Source organism: Arachis hypogaea, chromosome 19 (assembly GCF_003086295.3).
Source record: "Arachis hypogaea cultivar Tifrunner chromosome 19, arahy.Tifrunner.gnm2.J5K5, whole genome shotgun sequence".
In the NCBI taxonomy this organism is placed as follows: Eukaryota; Viridiplantae; Streptophyta; class Magnoliopsida; order Fabales; family Fabaceae; genus Arachis; species Arachis hypogaea.
The window spans coordinates 6,663,263-6,680,509 of NC_092054.1; the positions used below are offsets into that span (position 1 = coordinate 6,663,263).

Consider the following 17,247-nt stretch of genomic DNA (forward strand, 5'->3'; position numbering starts at 1 on the left):
TCTTCTATATTGCATCACTATCTGATACTAATAGTGGCAGGTTAACAAGAAACAAAATCATACATTTAGAATTCTTTTCTTTTTTATTCTTTTAATAAAATTATAGGGAGTCGTTCAAATTCACAAACTGTTTTTGTCTAAACTTGTAAGCCTAGAGCCTACATTATGTTCTTTTGTGTTCGTGCGTTAGGCATTGGGCTGATATTTTTTGTTACTTTTTATGAAAACCGGGGTGCACTAGGTTCGAATCCTAGCCATGACTAGGAAGTTGATATATAGAATCCATGGCAAAAGGGAAGGGGTGTGTCTGTAAGGGTATAACTTGACAAAAAAGAAAAACTAAGGGGAATGTAAATTACAGAATAAGATAATTCATAATTGCCAATGATCAATTTTCTAGTGAGAAATTTGTCGTTTTTAGCAAAGTATCTGGATTCTTTTCCTTGTTTTTAGGTGCATTATTTGCTTGCTCAGCCCGGCTTCTCACTATACCATTGTTCAAACATTCTTTACAAAACCAAAATTTAGCGGATAGTCATGTTGAAGACTGAAAGGAATCAATATAATTCGACTTGATCTTAGTTTCCCTAGGCATTTCGGGTTGAACACTTGAACCTCACTCTCCAGTTCACTGAAGCATAGCCTACTTTTGGCATTTGGACAAGTTAATAACTTAAAACTTAACACAATGTTTGGTTGGAGGAAAAATGAGTGAAAAATGATATTTTCCTTTGTTTGGTTATCAAAGAAAATAGAAAGGAAAGAAAATAGAAAAGAAATTGCCATATTTTTTACATTTTCAATACTACCCTTAGTTATATTATTATTAACAATTATTAATATAAATTTAGTATTAATTTTATACTATTATAATTTTTTTTCTTCTCATTTTTTTTCATTCAAACAAAAAAAAATTTCTCTACTTTTTTACATCTATTTTATATTTATCCAAACAACATACAAATAATTCTATTTTTTCTTTTATTTTTAATTTTTTTTCCTAAATCCAAACAAAGTGTAAGAGGTAGTCAAATATTGATAAAAAATAATAAATTTTATTAGTAATATAACTTAGTTTATTTTTTATTGTTAAGTATAAAAATACTATTTCAAGTTATGATTAATTCCACTATCTCCTCGCACTCCTTCCTTTTGCTGTTTTACATGCTACACAACTTTCAAATGGGAGAAAGTTGATTAAACCTTAACCTGAAATATTTGATGAGTCATATTTGACATGACAAGGCACTGGCAGGGAAGAAAGAAAGATAGTTGCTTGAAAAATATATTCAATAATTCATAGCAGATGAAGATCTTGATGAGATAGGTTTTTCACACTTTACCAAATGTTATGTCTCTACTGGGTGAAGTCTGGGTCTTGATAAATGTTATGTCAAAAAATTATGATGCACTTATTTATAAAGAAGAAAAATACTTATTGCAGAGAAGTTGATAACCATACTTGAATTTAAATTTGTTCATAAATTCTAATTTCATATTTTTTTTATCTATTTTCTAATTCAACAAATGTAATTAAAAATAAAACAATAAACTTATAATTAATATAACATAATATTATAATTAATTCAAAATATATATATTTTTTTAGTCCCTCTAAAGTGCATATGGGGTAGGTGAAACTGGGTTCGCCTAGGATTAGATCATCTCCGGTGAACAAAAAATTGGATGGTGTCAATTGTGATCTCTCATCCTTCATTGCTCTCTCTCATATTTAATTTTGGTCCCACTCATAAAGTTAATGGTGAGAGATCACACTGTATTTCTTCAAGTGTTAAAAAAAATTAGAGAGAATCCGAACCCAACTCTAAATAATGATGAATCTATTTTTAAAATTCTTACCTGATGCTAAATCCTAATACCACACTAAATTAAACCCAAAAGATTCAAATCCAGGCCGGATCTTCGGACCGGCCAGGTCATCTGTACCCCTAAATTCCACTATCTCCTCCCACTCCTTCCTTTTACTGTTTTACATGCTACACAACTTTCAAACGGGAAAAAGTTCTTTAAACCTTAACCTGAAATATTTGATGACTCTTATTTGATATGACAAGGCACAGGCAGGGAAGAAAGAAAGATAGTTGCTTGAAAAATAAATTCAATAATTCATAGCAGATGAAGATCTTGATGAGATAGGTTTTTCACACTTTACCAAATTCTCAATGCACATCAACGATCTCAGTCTCAGCAATTCTTCAACACACTGGTATGCAATTTACACTCAAACAGCTTTTTCATACACTTGCATCCCACTACAACCTTTCATTTCAATATATCAATGACACTTCTCTTCTATTATGATGAAAGTTATTAGCATAGAATTATTGAATGTAATTGAAGAACATTATTTAATCCTTAGTAATTGTTTCTGTTAGGGGAGCTCAGAGATTTTATTAAGGAAATGGACAAAATTTCTGATCTGCCAAAGATAATCCTGCATGACATTCTTTCAAGGTTGCCTTACGAAGATGCTGCAAGGACCAGTGTTTTGTCCAAGGCTTGGCATGAAACATGGTCCTCATTCCCCATCTTGGTCTTCGACGGCTCTCAAGGCGGCCACATGCTCTGGATGGATAGAAAAGATCCCCTGACGATACAAGAAAACAGGAGGAAAGCGAACAGCTTCCTCAAGTCTGTGGATAGGAGACTTGTTAGGTTCCACCACCACGGCTTTGCCATCAAAGAATTTAACCTGAGTATGATGTTCTTCCATCCTCGGTTCATGCCACATCTCGTCGACCTGTGGATGAAGATAGTAGGTGAAAGTAGCAGTATTCAGGTGCTAAAGCTTGAACTTGAACTTGCTGACTGTTACTTTGGATGTGAGTTTGACTCACACGCCGTTGATAATTATTACTACTTGCCACCAGATATACTGAAAGCCAAGTCATTAACTGAATTAGTGTTGTCAGGGAAGATTAGAGCAGACAAATTGATTGTAAATCACAGAATTAGGTTCCCTATGTTGCGGATATTGTCCTTAGTTTATGTTTATTTGGGACATGAACAAGCGCTTGAAGATCTCATTTCTGGTTGTCCTATGATTGAGGATTTAGTATTGGAGCACTGTGTTGGATTGGAAAATGTAAAAGTACATGATTTGCCTAAGCTAAAGTCTGCTAAGTTTTCTGGATTTCGTGAAATTCATGTTGATGTACCGAGTCTAGAGTATCTTGAACTTGGTAATGGCAAATTAGAGTTCCCTTGTGATATCAGTATAGACAAGTGCAGAAATTTGAAGGTGTTTATTTTAGAGGCTGTGAGTTCTGTTTTTGTCTCTAACCAATGGTTGCGTGAACTTTTTGACAAGTTTCCTTTCCTTGAGACGTTGGAATTAAGTGGTTGTGTTACATCTGAGAGCCTAATGATCTCCAGTTCTAGGCTCAAGGTTTTGTCCTTCCAGGCTTGCTTAGAGTTGAAGGAAGCTAAGATCGATGCGCCGAATTTAGAGTCATGTAGATATTATGGAAACTCCAGCCACATGCCAGCAGCTATATCTTTTGTGAATTGTTCAAATCAGGTGGATTTTGATTTTGGCTTCCCACTAGAATCTCGTATGGATTTGAAAAGGCTTAGGGCATTTTTCCAGAACATAGCACCAATAAATGTTATGGTATCCTTGTATCTTGGAATCATGAGAGCTTCATCTGTAAGTGTACATTACCAAATTATGTTTTAGTCGCTAAAATAAAAGTTTACATGGAGAACTTTGATGTCATTTGTGTTGGAATTGTATTTTGGATGAGCAGATTGTGTTCAATGAAGATGTACTACAAAATGTTCAAGTCCCTTTGCCAAGGATCAAAGAATTGAGGTTATCGGTAGCTGAAAAAACTGAAGAGTTCTGTGTGCTTCTTATCAATGATTTGTTTTGGAGCTTCCGTCCTGCTATTATTTCTTTGAACGTGAGACTTTGCAGCAGAATATTCCTTAAGGTTTGTCATTGATTAATTGCCCCTTAACTCCTGATTTGATTGTCCAATGCATGATCAATTTTTTCAATGGTTTGAGAAAGTTTATGAACCAATTCTATATAGCCAACTTTTTAAAAAATTCTGATTTTTAAATTTTAAAAACTAGTTTTACGCTTAAAAAACACGTACTCTCCCACCCCCTTGACCTCTCTAATTCTAGTTGTGAATTGGCCAAATCAACAACAGCTACTATTGGAGAAGCTAAGGTGCAACAACGAGGAAGAGAGATGCTGCAGTTCAAGTCAAATGAAATGTTGGTGGCATGATTTGAAAGATGTCAAAGTCAGAAGCTATCCTGAGAAATATGAGAACATCAGTGATTGTGAAGCACTCTTGGATTCAATGCCATTAAATTTTTCTTTCCCGGCTCTTCGGCTTAACTTTCAGTTAGAGTGGGACTCGTTACAGTAAGACAACTTAAAATATAAAATTACAACTGCAATTTGTTGTGTCGTTTTTGTTTTTTTGTTTTTTTTTTCCTTGCCTTCTTATTGTTGAACTGTTGATGAACCAGTTGAAAGTAATTGATATGTTCTGCTTTAACATTCACATCTAAATTTCATAAAATGAGAGAAAATTTGATTCTGAATGGAACTTTACATTTGAACATTTATTATATGTTTTAGACTTTTTAATATTTTGAATAAGTATAAACTAATTTTCACAAAATATTCTTACGTGCTTTCAAAACTTTTAACTTTTTAAAACTACAAACACATATACACAATCGTTTTTAATTTATCATGTAAAAAAATGATGTATTTACAAGTATAAATATCTTCTCAAAAAGTTTTATCAAATCATGCCTTATTTTAAATTATCATATTCTATAATTTTAAAAAAATTATATTTAAAAATTAATTTTAATAAAGTAAAAGTAAGAGTTTTACTGCACCTAACCACCAATCCTTACAATTACTTCGAAAGACAACGAGGCCCCTGACAAAAAAAAAACCCCAACCCGGCCCCTGACAAAAAAAATAAACCCAACCCGGCCCCTGACAATTACTTCGAAAGGACAACGAGGCCCCTGTGCCAAAAAAAAATCAATGTTATTTTTTTTGGCACAGGGGCTAATCTGTCCCAAAAAAAATTTATCAGGGGCCGGATTGGGTGTTTTTTTTTCTTGGGGGCCTCGTTGTCCTTTCGAGATAATTGTCAGGGGCCGGATGAGGTATTCACTCTAATAAATAAGTAAATAAATATATTAATTAACTCAAATACTTGTCAACAGAAACTATAATAATCCTAGTATATGATAATAAAATCTAACAATATTTTCATCTATTTATATCAACCATACATTAGAAAATTACCACATGGATAGTCAATTCGATCTCTCTTTGAGGTTTGTTATTCCCTAGACCCGTTAAAGCAAGAAACGTATACTTAAACGTGATGATAGAATTAAAAGCTATATAATTGTAATTCATGCAATGCTACAACATTGCCTGGTAGTTATTTATTTGCTTGGCTTGGATTTATATTTTCATCTAAACTCAACTCTTTTGGCGGCAGTACTTCTCTGTCCGGCGGCGGCATCAATGCCGGTCCCAGCGTCAACTAATTCATGCTGCATTGAGGATTCATGATTTGGTTTTCCAACAATACATTATGAAGATACCAGGTCCAACTTCAATCGAAGACCTATTATGAATCATTGCTTGTGGTTGTTGCATCCCTAATGTTCTTCTACTATGACTAAAAGCAGAAAAATTAGCATAATAATTTTGCATATTAGACTGAGATGGTTGCTACTAGTATTATCTGACGATGGCACCATGTTTCAGCTCTTGATAATCAAAACAATGTATTCACAAATTGTGCTTATCTAGTATATGATATTGTTGCCTTTTTAGTTCTCCTTAATTTTAATTTGGATTATATCTATGCTTTCCAATTATAGTAGGGTTTTGATTTAATTAGCTAAGTTATCATGCTATGTTATTATATATCAATTTTTTTTTCAATTTAATTACTATATTAAATTAGGAGAAAATTTAGGAGGTCAGCAGATTTTGTGGTTTTTAGCTATCAATTAGCCATCAATGATATTTTTAATGGTGTGTGATTGCATCTAATGGTGTAGAAGCATTCAATTTTCTTTTGATGATTAAGTGCTGGTCAGAATTTAACAAAAGTGCTGATTCCCTAACACTCTAATAAGACGAGAGACTTACTAAGTTGATGCCTTCAAATTAAATTAGATTATATATCTTCTCATTTTATATTTTTTTTTTACTTGGTGAATTACTCTTAACAATAGAACCGCCAATAGGAACACATGTACGTGTTCAAATGTAAAATATCTAGGCTTTCAATATCCAAACAATTTGATTCTCACAAGCATGTGGTTTCTTGAACTTTTCCATACATTTTATGGCCTTGAGAAACTGAAATTAACGAAATTGCGTTATATCTAGAGAAATGCATCTTTTCAGTGGTGCAGCTTAAAGTTTTAAAGGTTGCTTGGTGTTCTAATTTGGAGAATGCGTAGATTAATGCTCCGAGTTTGATTACTTTTACTTATCAAGAATCTAAATCTTCTGTGGCATTGGCAAATATGTCTTTCGCTAGTATTAATCTTACTTGTTTCGAATTTAATGTTGTGGTTGGCAATTCAAAAATAATACCCTATTTTATAATTAGCTTTTAGAGAAATATTAGGGGAGTAATCATTTATTAATATAAACTAATATTTTATTTTTTTTGTTATTAGTATTTAGGATTTAAGATTTAGAATTTAGAATTTAGAATTAGTCAAATATTAATAAAAAATAATAAATTTTATTGGTAATATAACTTAATCTATTTTTTATTGTTAAATATAAAAATACTATTTTAAGTTGTGATTAATTCTACTGGGATGAACATGGGTCGAGTGAAACCGGATTTACCTTGACCCGAATCCGACCTTAAATAATGATTGAGTCTATTTTTAATATTCTTAACCGATCCTAGTCCCAGTAAAATCACATTATTTTCGGGCCACACTAAAATCAGGTTTCTACTGGGTGAAGGCTAGGTTTGGTAAAGCTTTTTCAGGAGGTGCACAAGCACGTCATTTTGCGTTTGGTAAATTAAAAAAGCTCAAGTGCTTGTGCGGCTTTTAAAAGTTAGGGGTGCTTTTGAAAGCACCTAGGAGGGAGCTTTTCAAAGATGGCTTATGCTTACAAAATTTTTTTCATTTTCTCGCACATATTTCCCGCTATTATATTGCCATTGAAATCCTCATATATTTCTAACTTCTCATCCTAACCTTCACAAATTCTAACACAATCTTCATATATTTTTTATTTTTGAACCTAATCTTCACAAATTTCAATACAAATACATCTCTATCACATATTAGATATGAACTTCTATCAATTATTACTACTTGCCACCAGATGTACTGAAAGCCAAGTCATTAACTGAATTAGTGTTGTTAGGGAAGATTAGAGCAGACAAATTGATTGTAAATCACAGAATTAGGTTCCCTATGTTGCGGATATTGTCCTTAGTTTATGTTTATTTGGGACATGAACAAGCGCTTGAAGATATCATTTCTGGTTGTCCTATGATTGAGGAATTAATATTGGAGAATTGTGTTGGGTTGGAAAATGTAAAAGTACATGATTTGCCTAAGCTAAAGTCTGCTAAGTTTTCTGGATTTCGTGAAATTCATGTTGATGTGCCGAGTCTAGAGTATCTTCATCTTGGTAATGACGAATTTGAGTTCCCTTGTGATATCAGTATAGACAAGTGCAGAAATTTGAAGGTGTTTCTTTTAGGGGTTGTGAGTTCTGTTTTTGTCTCTAACCAATGGTTGCGTGAACTTTTTGACAAGTTTCCTTTCCTTGAGAGGTTGGAATTAAGTGGTTGTGTTACATCTGAGAGCCTAATGATCTCCAGTTCTCGCCTCAAGGTTTTGTCCTTCAAGGCTTGCGTTGAGTTGAAGGAAGCTAAGATCGATGCGCCGAATTTAGAGTCATGTAGATATTCTGGACAATCCAGCCACATGCCAGCAGCTATATCTTTTGTGAATTGTTCAAATCAGGTGGATTTTGATTTTGTCTTCCCAATAGAATCTCGTATGGATTTGAAAAGGCTTAGGGCATTTTTCCAGAACATAGCACCAAGAAATGTTATGGTATCCTTGTATCTTGGAATCCTGAATGGTTCATCTGTAAGTGTACATTACCAAATTATGTTTTAGTTGCTAAAATAAAACTTTACATGGGAACTTTGATGTCATTTGTGTTGGAATTGTATTTTGGATGAGCAGATGGTGTTCAATGAAGATGTACTACAAAATGTTCAAGTCCCTCTGCCAAGGATCAAAGAATTGAGGTTATCGGTAGCTGAAGAAACTGAAGAGTTGTGTGTGCTTCTTATCAATGATTTGTTTTGGAGCTTCCGTCCTGCTATTATTTCTTTGAACGTGAAAGTCTGCAGCAGAATATTCCTTAAGGTTTGTCATTGATTCATTACCCCTTAACTCCTGATTTGATTGTCCAATGCATGATCAATTTTTTCAGTGGTTTGATTCGTGAAAAAACAAAAATCATTTGAAAGATAATAAAAAGGTTAAAGTAGCCTTCTAAAGATTTACTATGTTGACAAAATTGATAAATTGTTAAATAGTTTTATTTTTGTTACATATAAAACACTGACATGATACTATGTAAGATTATCGTCAATTGTATTTTTTTTTAAATCTAAAGGATTTTTTTGTGAATTTTAGTTGTTAGTTCTGAATCTTTTAGTTTCGGTCGTTTCGAAATGTTTGATAACTATTTTCTGAGTGCTATTGTGTTAATTTATTATATATCAATATATATTAAAAAAAATGAGAAAGTTTATGAACCAAGTCTATATGCAGTAAAGTAAGTGGCCAACTTTTTAAAAAAGGAGGAGTGTTTGGGGCGGCAATTCTGATTTTTAAATTTTAAAAACTAATTTTACGCTTAAAAATTACGTATTCTCCCACCTCCTTCACATCTTTAATTCTAGTTGTTAATTGGCCAAATCAACAACAGTTATTATTGGAGAAGCTAAGGAGCAACAACGAGAAAGAGAGATGCTGCAGTTCAAATCAAATGAAATGTTGGTGGCATGATTTGAAAGATGTCAAAGTCAGAAGCTCTCCTGAGAAATATAAGAACCTCAGTGATTGTGAAGAACTCTTGGATTCATTGCCAATGAATTTTTCTTCTCCGGATTGTGAAGAACTCTTGGATTCATTGCCAATGAAGTTTTCTTCTCCGGCTCTGCAGCTTAACTTTCAGTTAGAGTGGAACTCATTATAGTAAGACAACTTAAAATACAAAATTACAACTGCAATTTGTTATGTCGTTTTTGTTTTCTTGCCTTCTTTGTGTTTAACTGTTGATGAACCAGTTGAAAGTAATTGATATGTTCTGCTTTAACATTCACATCTAAATTTCATAATGCATGATGTTTTAACATTTTATATCAGAATAAGCAAGCTTGCTTGTCAAAGATTTTTCATCAAAATAATTAAACTTATAAAAGATTTTATATTGAAATAATCAAATATTTACAGAATAATCAAATACTTTTTACAGCAGTACATCCAAACTATTTTTTGTAAATAACAAATAAATATTCTTATTTGTTAACTAATTAATAACTGATTTCTGATTTCTAATATCTATGTAGTATTTTGTAACGATCATTTTACGGATATATAAAAAATTAGTCACTAATTAACTATTAGATATAGAAATATATATTTAACAACTCAATTTTTTTTTATGATACACCTATAAACAAATTTTATTATTTATTTATTGCATATTTGCTTACTCTGTTATGAGTTTATGACATTTGATTATTTTAGTAGTTAATTATTTAATTTTATATATATATTTGATGGTTATTTTTAATATATGTAGAATATTTTTATTTTTAATTTATTTCATAAGGAAAGTAACACACTCTATAGATAATAATTTGAAGTGAATAAATTCTAATCTGGATTTACTTTGATAAAATATAGAATTAATTTACATATTTTATAGTTATAATTGTTCATAGTTATATAACATAAATTAATTTTTTCTCACTGTAGGTTCAAAAGTTGATGTATAACAATTAAATAAAATTATTGATAACAAAGAAAAATTTTATACCATTTAATGTATATAGAATTAGACAATCACAAAAGGGATTTCCCCTCCCTTCTATTGAATTCAATGGAACAACTTGCCTTGAATATAAAGAATTAAAGATCTCCAAGGTAAATTGGTATTATGTGCTTTTTTTTTGGATTTTTTTCTTTAAAAAAAGGTACTTTTTAGAAAAGGTGAACAATCAGTACTTTTTAAAAAATAAATACAAAACTTATAAGGACAAACACAAGTATAATATTTTTTAAAAGTATTCTTAACTTTTAAATTTTGTAAGTATAAATATATATTTTTTAATTATGTTATATGTACATTAAAATTAGCTATTAGTATAAAATATATATTAAAATATAAAACACATATTAAAAATTAGTTAAATAATACATATATTTATACATAAATACATAGTGGCTAATTTTAGTGACTAATTTTTGTGTATAAATAATATTTTTGTATTTTTTTTATTTACTAAATATAAAAGAAGGTATTTATATTAAAAAAAAATCGCTTACTAATAAACTGATCTTAAAAATTTTTTAATAAATACAAATAACAATAATTATACTTAATAAAATACTTTTTAAAATATAATGACCATAATAATAATAAAATGAGAGAAAATTTTGATTTTGAATGGAACTTTACATTTGAATATTTATTATATATTTTAGACTTTTTAATATTTTGAATAAGTATAAACTAATTTTCACAAAATATTCTTACGTGATTTCAAAAACTTTTAACGTTTTTTTTTGTGACCGAAATAAACTAAACAAAGAAAAATAAAACAAACAAAACAAGGAACTGCTTAAATAAAGGGACAGTCCCGTTTAAGACTACTCTTAAACTCCTTCTAAGGTGAAAGAAGCTCCACATGTGAAAGTTGTAACTTCATCGCCATCTTTGTCATAGTATCTGCCACCGTATTTGCATCTCTCATAATCAAACGAAAGTCAACACGCCAATTCCAATGCATGATATCTCTTATTTTGAGCACCAATGGATCAATAAACCCAAAACCATCTTGAGTAACAAGATTAAATGCTTCCACACAATCCGTCTCATAAATAACATCTTGTTGACCCACATCCCAAGCTAAGAGATATCCTCTCCAAATAGCAAACAATTCCCCTTGAAGAATACTATTACTCTTAATCATTCCCAAACACCCCCTTTGTCAACTCCCATTACAATCTCTAATAACTCAAGCAAAACCAACACTATCACCCGAACCAAGATAACTAGCATCATAATTAATCTTGAAAGTACCAATGGATGGGGGATTCCAAAAACTATTTAGAGTAGAGGGAAGGGACATACATTGTAATTCAAAAATATTTCTAAACTCCTTTTCTGAAGTTAATGCCAGACAAATCACTTTTTCCGAAGGCCAAGTTTCATGAGGATTAAAGATGTCATTATTCCTTACTCGCCATATCCACCAAACTCCTGAAAAGAACTTGAACGGATGCTCTTTGCTATGATACAATATCCGGTTCTTCAAATCCAAAGGATGACAAGAAATATCCAACATATGCCATACAAGCTGAGCTTCTGGGTAATCCCGAATACAATGTAAAACTGATTCCTGGTAAGAAAGACATCTTGGGCACCTATCCGATGACGACATCCCTTTTTTAAAGCGAAAACTTGCAGTAGGAAGAGTCTCCTTAAGACACAACCAAGTCAAAAACTTGTGCTTTTCCGGAACAAGCTGACGCCAAAGCCAAAGCCAATTCTCTCGCTCCTCCCAACCAAAAAGCTTCTTACACAATCACAAGTAACCATTGCGTGAGTCATAGACTTTGGCAGCAGACCCAAACTAATACCAACCCACTTCCGGACCTTCTTGCACATCTGGATTGTAAGAGAGAATATTACCTTTCAGATTTTGAGATAAAGGAGAATAAAGAGTATCCAAATGCCACCTACCAACCGACCAAATATCCTGTATCCGGAGATTCGAATCAGAAATGTGAACATAATCCATCTCGTTAGATAACTGTCCTTCTCTCCTCCAGCTAGAAAACCAAAAATTCTGGTTCAAATCTCCAATACACCAAGCAAACTCATCCTTCAACACTTCCCAAGCCTTGCAAAGACACCTCCAAATGGGAGAGTCCTTATTCTTAGGATAACTAAAACAGTCATATAGAGATGATCGGTATTTGGCATCCAACAATTGGACCCATAGCTTGTTTGGCTGCTGGAAAAAAAGTCCAAACTAGCTTCCCAAGAAGAGCAATATTTACACAATAAGGATCTCTAATCCCAAACCTCCATATTTTTTTGGAGTGACCAGTACCTTCCAACTAACAAGATTCAATCCTCTTCCATCAACTTGTCCTTTCCAAAGAAAATTCCTCATCATAGACTCCAATTTACTAATGATTCCTTTGGGAAAAATAGAGACCTGCATCTGGTACGTGGGAATAGCGGCTGCAACAGAATTAACCAAGCAGAGTCTACCATCCTGATTGAGTAAATTTTCTTTCCAGCTTGCTAGCCTACTTCGAATCTTATCCAAGACACCATTGAAAGCTGAACGAGTCACCCTCGAATGGCTAAGGGTAACTCCAAGATACCTGCCCAAGTCCTGGACAAATCTGATAGAGGATACCCTAGTGAAAACTTCTTTCCTTGTTGCAGAGACATTCTTGGAGCAAATTGCTTTAGACTTCTCCACATTAATCTTCATCCCAGATGCTTTGCAAAAAGTCTCTAAAACCAACATCACATTTTGCACTTGTCTCTTTGTAGCTTTACAGAATAGAAGCAAGTCATTCGCAAACATTAAGTGGGATATTCTTGGTCCCCCTTTAGAAATAGCAACCGGCTCCCACAAGCCCAAATCAACCTGATGACTAATAAAGCATGCCAATCGCTCCATACACAACACAAAAAGATAGGGTGACATAGGGTCTCCTTGTCTAAGACCTCGACTAGGAGTAAAGCTGTTCAGACGATTCCCATTCCAAAGAATAGATAAGGAAGAAGCAGTGACACAATTCATAATCAAATTAATCGTAGGAATAGGAAAACCAAAGCTCTTAAGGGTATGAGCTAAAAACCTCCAGTCAACTCTGTCATAAGCTTTCTCCAGATTAATCTTAAAGGCCAGTGTGTCTTTCTTTGATTTAGTCTTCTTCATAAAGTGGAGAACTTCTTGAGCAATAATGATGTTGTCAGGAGTTCCTCGTCCCGGAATAAATCCTCCTTGAAGCGGGCCAACAATCTCTACAAGATGAGGACGAAGCCTATTAACAAGGACCTTCGTGATGATCTTGTAAACTACATTGCAGAGACTAATCGGCTTGAAATCTTTCATAGATACCGGTGATTCAACCTTTGGAATAAGAACCAGTAAAGTCTCCAACATTCTCGGATCAAGAGTAACACCAGAGAATGCCTGCTTAACCATCTTCCAAACATCAAGACCAATGATCTCCCAATATTCTTTGAAGAAGAAAGCTTGAAACCCATCAGGACCCGGAGCTTTAAAAGATTTCATGTGAAAAACAGCTATTCTGACTTCCTCCATAGTAACTGGTGCCGTAAGATTATTGCAAGCTTCCTCATTCAGAGAAGGAAGAGGCACATCACCAAGGCAACCCAAATCAACATCATCCAAATGACAGAATAAGCTTTTATAGAAAGACTCTGCTTCTTGACTCAGAACCTCTGGATCAGTTTCCCACACTCCATCCTTGAGAAAAAGGCCATGAATCTTATTATGCTTCCTTCGCGCAAGAGTTTGAATATGAAAGAATCTTGTATTCCTATCCCCGAACCTTACCCACTACTCTCTGGACTTTTGGAACCATAGGAGCTCTTCTTGTACTAGAGTATTATTATAATCATCAAGTAACTGTTGTTCTTTCTGACGCAAATAAATACTATCCACCACTTCCAAACGCTTTTGTAAATAATTAATCTGCTGCTCTAATTCACATTTCTTAACAAAAATGTTACCAAATACCTTCGAGTTAAACTCTAGTGAATTCTTCTGTACTTCCGAAAGCTTGCCATGAATCCCTTTATTATCAGACCACCATGACTGATTCACAATATCCCTATACCCAGGATGAGTAGCCCAAGCATCAACAAATCGGAAAGGTCGATTCCCTTTAGGCTGAGGACGACTTTTACAACGCACCAGAATAGGGCAATGATCAGACTAAAGCCTATTTAAAACTTCTGCATAAGCCTCTGGAAAGATAGATAACCAACTACTATTTATACAGACTCGATCAAACTTTTTTGCCACGTCAACATAATTTTTCACCCTTCTGTACCAAGAAAACCGCCTCCCAATAGTTTTCAGATCAAACAAACCACTATCCCCTAATGAAGTAGCAAACATGTCTGCTCTTTGATGAGAAAATTGACAGCCCTTGGATTCATGAGAAAATTTGACTTCATTAAAATCACCAAGAACAATCCAAGGGCCTTGAAAAACCATGGATTGTGCAACAAGATAATCCCAAAGGAAAACCCTTTTATTAAATTGAGGACTGCCATAAATACCACTACACCTCCAAATTAAATTATCAAATTGAACCTCAACAGTAACACCCTGATCAAAAGCATCAATGAACTTACAACAAACACCCTTCATAGAGGATAGAAACCAAATACCTCCCTTATGCCCCCCTGCTTCTACTATACCAACAGAGTGATACCCCAACCTTTTCCAAAACAATTTTAAATGCTGAAAAGGGGAGTGAGTTTCAACCACAATAAAGAAAACAGGTCTAAATTTTCTAACAAGTTCCTTACAATGCACCCAGGCTAACTTATTAGAAGCACCCCTAATATTCCAAACAATCATATTTAAACTATCCATAAATAATTGGGACAGAATAAATAAGAACATAAACTCTAAACAGAATTACCAACCTCAATAGGTGGTTTGTCCTGCGGTACTGGCACACTCTGATCCTCAATAATTGCCACCTTCGGACCCCCTAACGCTGCACCTGCCATGCTTCCATCTACTAAGGTTTCCTCTGTTGTGCCACCATTTTTATCAACTGGCGAGTTCTGCAGGGAGGAAGGCCGATGACGCTTCCGTAAAGAAATTCCACGACGTGCAGGAGTTCTGCGCGATGGAGATGGCGCAATTTCATGTTTTTCTCGCTTCCCCATCCTAATGCCAATTGATTTGCCTCCATCACCATGCAAATTGGGCCTTGGAACCCTTCTCGAACCATATTTGTGCTGCTTTCCATCTTGGTCCTTCAAACCTGATGACTGGCCTATTGTGAATTTTTCCTTACGCAGCACTTGTTGCCAGCCCTCTCCATCATCCATGCATGCCTCATTAACATGACCATCAGGCACGTGAGGAGCCAATGATTCTGTAACCACATCCTTCCCTTTAACAACTCCTAATTTCTCACCCAAATTACGAGAATTCTCACCCAAATCACGAGCTTCTGATTCAGCCTCTTTATGAAGCTCATGATTGTTGTGTGGCACTGTCGGGGCTTCATTATTTTTTCCATCACCAAAGGAATTTCTGTTTCCTTCCAAGGACTCCTTCTCCATGCACAACGATTTATCATGCCCATACCTTGCACAAGTAGCACAAATCAACTGTAAACTCTCGTACTCCACTTCATGAGTCACACCCTCCACTATAATATGTTTGATTACAGGCAACCCAAGATTAATTTGAACACAAGCTCGAGCATATTTTCCTCTTTCTGCAAGCTTAGTGGCCAAATCTACTTTCACCAGAACCCCTATTGCAGAAGCAATTCGCAGCATTGCTTGTTCCTGGTAGCACCAAATTGGAAGTCTCGAGACTCGAATCCATACCAGCGTTGATCCAAAGAATTTTTCGTATGGCCTAAAATCCACATCCCATGGCTTTACTGCAACATAGTGACCGTCTATCAACCACGGGTCACCAAAAATGACTTTCTCACGATCAGCAGCAATATCAAATTTAACCAAAAAATACCCAAACCCCACATCCAACAAATCAAATCCTCCTTTGATGCGCCATACTATCCGAAGCTTATGCATGAGAGCCGTGTAGCCATAATGCTTATCCAGCACCTTGATCACAATGGCTTCCTTATAAGGTTCAGCTAGATAGCTCTTTGCCTCATTGGTAAAACTGACACTTGGTGGGCGAGAATCACCCTGCTTACCTGTCACCGTCGCGATACCATCCCTAGATAAAGACCCTACTAATGCAAAGGCCCTAGACTTTTCTGCACCAATGACTTTATCTCTAAAAGAGACCTTGGATGACTTTTCTAATCCCTCTCGAGAAGAACCCTCCTTAACACCAGAGACACACCCACTCACGCTCTCCCCCTTATCTGTTCCGATGGCATGGCCATCTTCCTCACCGTGTTTCTCCCTCAACCGCTTGCCTCGCTCTCTCCTTCTCTCATTCTCTTTGAGTACGGAGTACGTACTCTTTCTCTGCTAAGTTTTAATCACAGCTCCATAAATGCTTGCGCGTACTTAACTTGTCAATTATTTGTTTAAAACTTTTAACGTTTTAAAACTACAAACACATATACACAATCGTTTTTAATTTATCATGTAAAAAAATGATGTATTTACTAGTACAAATATCTTTTTAAAAATCTTTATCAAATCATGCTTTATTTTAATTTACCATATATTATAATTTTTAAAAAATTATATTTAAAAATTAACTTTAATAAACTAAAAATAAGAGTTTTACTGCACCTAACCACCAATCCTTACAATTAATATAATAAATAAGTAAATAAATATATTAATTAACTCGAATACTTGTCAACAGAAACTATAATAATCCTAATATATGTTAACAAAATCTAATAATATTTTCATCTATTTATATCAACCATACATTAGAAAATTATCGCATGGATAGTCAATCCGATCTCTCCTTGAGATTTGTTATTCCCTAAGACATGTTAAAGCAAGAAACGTATACTTAAACGTGATGATAGAATTAAAAGCTATATAATTGTAATTCATGCAATGCTACAACATTGCCTGGTGGTTATTTATTTGCTTGGCTTGGATTTATATTTTCACCTAAACTCAACTCTTTTGGCGGCAGTACTTCTCTGTCCGGCGGTGGCATCAACGCCGGTCCCAGCATC

General features: G+C 34.1%; 2 protein-coding genes across 4 annotated transcripts; both read left to right on the forward strand.

Annotated features, from left to right (window-relative positions):
- The first annotated feature begins 1,881 nt into the window (after nt 1-1,881).
- Nucleotides 1,882-5,864, forward strand: LOC112776324 (FBD-associated F-box protein At5g60610). 3 transcript variants are annotated; one of them, XM_025820441.2, is made up of 5 exons: nt 1,882-2,227; nt 2,397-3,670; nt 3,771-3,956; nt 4,182-4,402; nt 5,514-5,864. In XM_025820441.2, exons 2-5 carry the CDS (start codon nt 2,423-2,425, stop codon nt 5,560-5,562), a joined length of 1,704 nt encoding a protein of 567 aa, XP_025676226.1. In that variant the 5' UTR covers nt 1,882-2,227; nt 2,397-2,422; the 3' UTR covers nt 5,563-5,864. The 3 variants fall into 3 exon arrangements, with proteins under 3 accessions (XP_025676226.1, XP_025676227.1, XP_072084207.1); XM_025820442.3 differs by having other exon boundaries at nt 1,982-2,227; nt 2,407-3,670; XM_072228106.1 differs by having other exon boundaries at nt 1,995-2,227; nt 2,476-3,670.
- Nucleotides 5,865-6,116: 252 nt separating this feature from the next.
- On the forward strand, nt 6,117-9,406 carry LOC140182068 (uncharacterized). The gene is made up of 3 exons (XM_072228107.1): nt 6,117-8,163; nt 8,263-8,448; nt 9,017-9,406. Exons 1-3 carry the CDS (start codon nt 7,477-7,479, stop codon nt 9,284-9,286), a joined length of 1,143 nt encoding a protein of 380 aa, XP_072084208.1. The 5' UTR covers nt 6,117-7,476; the 3' UTR covers nt 9,287-9,406.
- The last annotated feature ends 7,841 nt before the right edge of the window (nt 9,407-17,247 follow it).